This window comes from Zeus faber (assembly GCF_960531495.2).
Source record: "Zeus faber genome assembly, chromosome: 20".
NCBI lineage: Eukaryota > Metazoa > Chordata > Actinopteri > Zeiformes > Zeidae > Zeus > Zeus faber.
In genome coordinates this window covers 13,058,808-13,064,848 of record NC_137207.1, presented here as the reverse complement: position 1 = coordinate 13,064,848, position 6,041 = coordinate 13,058,808, and the positions used below count along the sequence as shown (strand labels likewise).

Genomic DNA, 6,041 nt, shown 5'->3' with positions numbered 1-6,041 from the left:
GTTAGGCTCTACTATGAGAATTTTTTTTTACCTTTTATTGGTAGTTAATAGTCAGGGCCGTTTCTTGCTATATGCGTCTTGTGCGGTTGCATAGGCCCCTGAAGCCGCCAGGGGGTGGCGAAGCTGACTTTTTTATTTTATTTTTATTTTCATTTTTTTTAATTAAAATGACCGGTCTCTCTTGGTAGCTCAGCGTCCTCTTGTTCTGTGTTATCGCCAAATTTATTTTATTTACTGTTTTTGTTGGGGGGTGGGAAAGGATATTTTTATATGTTTAGTATTTGATCAGTTGCAATGTTTGCCTTAATTTTGCTTCCTTAACAAATTTGTTCCTAACATTTAAACCAAACATTTTAAGGATAATGCAGCATCCGTCTAATCTATGCGCATTTGGGAGGTGTTGCAGACACGGTAAATCCTGTTTAGTTTTCAGGAGTTTATAGCTGTAGAGGAGCCCCAGTATTTCCCATTTATTATCATTTTCTGTGGGTTTAAATTACTGGGGTCAACTTGAGATGTTTGATTTGAATTTGAGAGGGAAAAAAAAGATCACGGACCTCGCCTCTTTTCCTCTTAAAGTGCACCAAATTGATGCATTTAAATGTAATAATGCATGCCCCCGGACCACCTTAGAGGGTTTGGAATCCCCCACCATAGTTTCACAAAATAGGGGCCCCCGACATTTTGCATAGCTCCCTCAAAAAGCTAGAAAACGGTCCTGCTAATAGTAGCATTGGCAGCAATATCCTCAGGATAAATACGTTTGAGGGTTAACATCAAACATCACCCCTTTAGTAGTGTGGCTTTACTGATAAAGGGATCAATTTCCGTGGGAGGTTTGAGGTAATTACAGTTGAAGGGATTATTCAGTATGTACATCCTTCTTTGCAATTACTCCCATTAAATAGTCCTATAAAATGATGTGTCATTCGAAGGCAAGGAGATGTTCATTTATCTATTAGACTCAGCCAGGAATACTCATACAGTATATAAATACAAACCAGATACCCAAAAAGTACAAATCTTTAGACCACTCCCAAGTTTAGGTTATTATTAATTTATTTTATTTTATTTTATTTTATTTTATTTTATTTGACATTTTAGTGTTAAGCATTTTTCATATGCTGCTCGTGTACCTGCACAACAATGAACCAAACATCACGAGACAAATGTACTTAAATAAACAGCCCAATAAACAGATTCTGAAGGAGCAAGTTCAGTTCAAAATTTGGCGAAATCGCCATATTTGCACTGAACTTGCTCCTTTGTTCTAAGTGGAGACAGAATTTTGCACTATTTATCTTTCAGAGTTGCATCCCTAAAAGGTTCCGCTGCTCCGCTCTCCCTCAGGTCCCTCCCCAGCCTATGATCACTGGCAGCCATGAGCCTCAACTCCAGCTCTGAGCAGCTCCTCCTCAGCAACAGCTCTCTGGGAATGAGGACTCACCCTGACGCTGTGGGGGTCGACTCAGCAATATCAGGTACTTGTTGTACTACTTGTTCTATGTAACAAGGTTTTTTTATATGGCAGCGTGTTATTGGTTTGGTTTTCTCATGATATACATAACTATGTAAGGATCGATTCCTTATTTATTTATTAGTTATTTACATTTATTAGTACATTTTTAATAACCTTCCCCACTTTCCGTTTCTGTCATTTTATGTCATCTGAAACACATGTCTCTCTGCTTCTACATCAATGGCAACGTCATGAAATTTGGCTTATGTCATTTGGTGGACACCTTGATATTGCCGTGTGAAAAACAAATTGATAGCCTAAATCGCATGGGTGTGGCATGCAATTGTATTCGGTGGCAAATACACCAAAGTATTTGCATTTGCAGATGGACGAGCCAAATTTTACCAACAGATTGCAATGGGTCACAGTCAAAAGTCACATTCAAATTTGTTGTATAGCACCACCCAGAGGAAAAAGAATGTGGCCTTTTAGCTCCCCACTGCTGTAACGAATGGTGAATTTTCATGGAACTTGAAACAGTTATTGCCCTTGACAGCTTCAGTAATATATATATATATATATATATATATATATATATACATATATATAATACCGCTATAATATTTAATAATGGACCAAAGGGTCATAGGTAACTAGAATTATTATTATTATTATTATTATTATTAATAATAATAATAATAATAATAATAATAATAATAATAATAATAATAATAATAATGTTGCTGTTTTGTGATGTTTTTTTTTTCTTTTGTAATTTCAGGAGGGACATACCAGGTGTCGGCCATATTACCTGACAGTGTTGGAGGGTGGCAGCAGACAAATGACAGTTTCCTTCCGGGACAGGAATGGAACCCCAATGGCTCCCCAGTTAACGGGACCCTGATCCATCCAACACAGGAGTACGACCCACTCGGGGGGCATACCGTCCTACAGGTGCTGATACCCCACAGGAAAAATAATGATCCCTCTTTAATGTTTTTCTTTTCCTTTTAACTCAGGTAAAAGTGACAATTTCTGACTTTTTACCTTTTAGCTCACCTTGACCTTATGTCTTCATCCAGGTGATCATCATTGTCTTCCTCACTGGCTCCCTCTCGCTTGTCACCGTTGTTGGAAACATCCTCGTCTTGGTGTCCTTCAAAGTCAACAAGGCTTTGAAGACCGTCAACAACTACTACCTGCTCAGTTTGGCGTGTGCCGACCTAACCATCGGCACGCTGTCGATGAACCTGTACACCACCTACATCATCATGAACCAGTGGGCTCTGGGGCCACAGGTGTGCGACCTGTGGCTAGCAATAGACTATGTGGCCAGTAACGCCTCCGTTATGAACCTGCTGGTCATTAGCTTTGACAGGTATCTATTTTAATGTTTTCCTTCATTTTTAGCCAGAGAGCAATCTGGATGAATCATATAACAAAATAATATATTCGGCATATTATCATTTCTGTGATTGATATGAATGGATGATATCGGAATCAAATCTAACCTGTCATGCAGTTCATAGTTATGCCAAACAAGCAGACTAAGCCCCTGTCCTCCTACAGTTGATTGGTGTCCTCTCATTACCTTAAGGTACTTTTCTGTAACCAGACCGTTGACCTACCGTGCCAAGCGGACGACCAAACGGGCCATGACGATGATCGGCTTAGCCTGGTCCAGCTCCTTCATCATTTGGGCCCCCGCCATCCTGTTCTGGCAGTACTTTGTGGGCGAGCGCACCGTCCCGCCTAACGAGTGCTACATCCAGTTCCTCTCGGAGCCCATCATCACCTTCTGCACTGCCATCGCCGCATTTTACCTGCCGGTGACCATAATGACAGTCCTGTACTGGAAGATCTACCAGGAAACTGAGAACCGGGCCAAAGATTTAGCAGGGCTGCGGGGATCCGGGTCGGGCAACAACCCAAACCAGGGCCAAACACCGGCAGGCGGAGGCGGCGGCAGTACAGGAGAAGGGGGCGGGAATAGCAGTCAGGGGGAGTCGTCGACTCTTCAACAGATGGGGAGCTCCCAAAGCTGCAGCAACTATGAGCTCAACCAGTCAGCCATGGTGCAGAACCACAAAAACAAGGCCGGAGGTGGAGGGTGGGGAGGTTTCTGCTTCCGGTTCGCCTCGTTGCTGCCCGGTCGCCAGTCTTCTAAGAGGTCGATCACCACAACCACGACCATGGTTGGAGAGGCGGAGGCCAGCAGCGAGGGCGGTGCCTCTGGAGAAGATACGGATTCAGAGGAAGAGGCTAAGGGGGGCAGGTCGGGCAAGGGCATCTACTCTATCGTGGCAAACAGTCCACCAGACATGGGTCCAGAAGACCAGGCGGGAACAGAGGAGGAGCTGTTGAGACCCTCCCCAGGTTGGACCCCTCCCTCTATGTGTAAGGTCATATCTGTCTGTGAAAAGCAAATACTGATCTTTGTCTCTATCTGTTTAGATGGATTGAAGTCTGGGAAGAGGGGCGACAAAGACAAGGGGTCGTCGACGTCCAAAAGGGGCCAAGGGGGGTCGAAGGGCAACTCCCCCGACCAGTCAAGCATCACCATAAAAGACGCGGCGATGGCCAAGCGCTTCGCCTCCAAGGCCAAGACGCAGATCAACAAGCGCAAGAACGAGAAGAAGGTGAACGAGAAGAAAGCGGCGCAGACCCTGAGCGCCATCCTCTTCGCCTTCATCATCACGTGGACGCCGTACAACATCATGGTGCTGGTCAACACCTTCTGCGAGGACTGCATCCCCGGGACGCTGTGGGCGCTGGGGTACTGGCTGTGCTACGTCAACAGCACCGTCAACCCCATGTGCTACGCCCTGTGCAACAAGACGTTTCGCACCACCTTCCGGGACATCCTGATGTGCCAGTGGGACAAAAAGAAGAAGAACAATCCTCAGTTCCAGCAGCGGCAGGCCGTGGCCTTTCGCAAGAAGGACCCGGCGTAGAGGAGGGCGGGGGGCGGGGCGGCGGCGGCGGGGTGGGGGGTGGGGGGGCGACACTGAATAAATCTTTCATTTCCAGCGTTTTTCCGATGCAAGCGTTCGGGAGTCGGGCCACGGCGTCGACGTGTAAACAGCGAGACTGAACTGCACTGACTGTGATAACCGCTCGACCGGGATTTTTTTGTAAGAGCCTTAGAAAACGTCCAAAAAAAAAAGGATTCAGAGCCGAGTTGAACTGTACTGAGCTCGAGCAGAATGTAGTACGCTAGTTCACCCTTCACGTCTATTTGAGGGGGAGGGGACACTCGTGTGCTGGGCCTGTGTTGGAAATGGGCCCCTTTACACCCCCCCCCACCCGCCCCGAGGTACTGACGGCAGAGCAGCCGGGGGGGACGTCCATCCGGTGTTTTTCTCACAACCCATCGGCCGACACGACACCTTTTTCCGGTTCGGAACTCCACGCAGAGATGCCGTACAAATCAAGCGCGACGGCGGAACAAGTTATGAATTTTAAATCACTTTGGCGGCCTCACCGGACTCATTCAACGTCTCGTCAGCGACTAGAGAACGTGAGCAGCGTCGGAAGCGGGTCGGTAAACTCTGTCCGGAGAAGCTGAATGAGACTGTTTCTCTGCGCGTCCGCAGAACTTTGAACAACATGTTTGAAATCCTACGTATCCGAAATTGTGTCGTGAGGATTTTCTATTTTTTATTTTTTATTATTATACTTTTTTTTTTTTTTTTCCTTTGGGCAGAACCCCGCACCATTTTGCGCCGGAGGCGACGTGAACGTGAACATGAAAATGAACTCGGAAACGTGGCCGCGCACGAGTGAAATCTCCGAGATACGTCAGATACTAGGATGTGTAAATGCAGAGAAATTGCGAATTTCCCCCTTGTGGGACGGATAAATAAATAAAAAAAATTATAAAATAAAAAATCGGGGGGCGCGGCATCCCAAAACATGCGCACACTTTAACCATCCCTTGCACAGGCCATACATCCTTGACCAAGTGTGGGCACAAGATCGGTGTCGAGTCAATCCACAGGTGTGACGGAGTGTAGGAACCAAGGATGGATCAAATATAAATATTACAATTCAAACGATTGTTATTCCCAGCCTGTGGAGTCTGCAAAGTCAGTCACTGTTTAAAACCAAATCAGAAATGCACTAGGCTGAGGTTGGAATACAGACAGGGGCCATGTTATTCTCCCTTCCCGGATTAGGTATCTTTGGTACCGACATTTTAAAAACAACCTTTTGGGCTTGTGTGTATGGAGGTTTCCCAGCTGCAGTGAAGAAGTTCCGGTGGTGAACGGATCCAAAAGTTAAAATGGAAGACACATCACATCAAGCCTCTCGGGTTCAGTTTCCGGCAGTTGTGGACTCACCAGCTGTGTGTTCTATTATAATATATATTATAAAATATATATATTATAATGACTGTAATACCTGCTATAGCTCTCGGTTTAGTACTGTGTGGACCTTAGATATTCTAAGGGTGCGCCACTCATCTCTTGTGCAGTCTCATTCAAACACCTCAGTAACTTGTGTCTTAAATGTACCTATCTTGTGCGCACACATTCTGGTTATTATAATTTTTCCCATTTAACCTTCCACGGAGGTCGCA

At 45.4% G+C, this 6,041-nt stretch overlaps 1 protein-coding gene across 1 annotated transcript; it reads left to right on the top strand.

Annotated features, from left to right (window-relative positions):
• Window positions 1-1,381: 1,381 nt before the first annotated feature.
• On the top strand, window positions 1,382-4,413 carry chrm3b (cholinergic receptor, muscarinic 3b; the record flags this gene model as incomplete). Its single annotated transcript, XM_080021213.1, has 5 exons — window positions 1,382-1,481; window positions 2,241-2,413; window positions 2,542-2,837; window positions 3,057-3,784; window positions 3,914-4,413. The coding sequence occupies 5 exons, from the start codon at window positions 1,382-1,384 to the stop codon at window positions 4,411-4,413; spliced, it is 1,797 nt and encodes a 598-aa protein (XP_079877339.1).
• Between the last annotated feature and the right edge of the window lie 1,628 nt (window positions 4,414-6,041).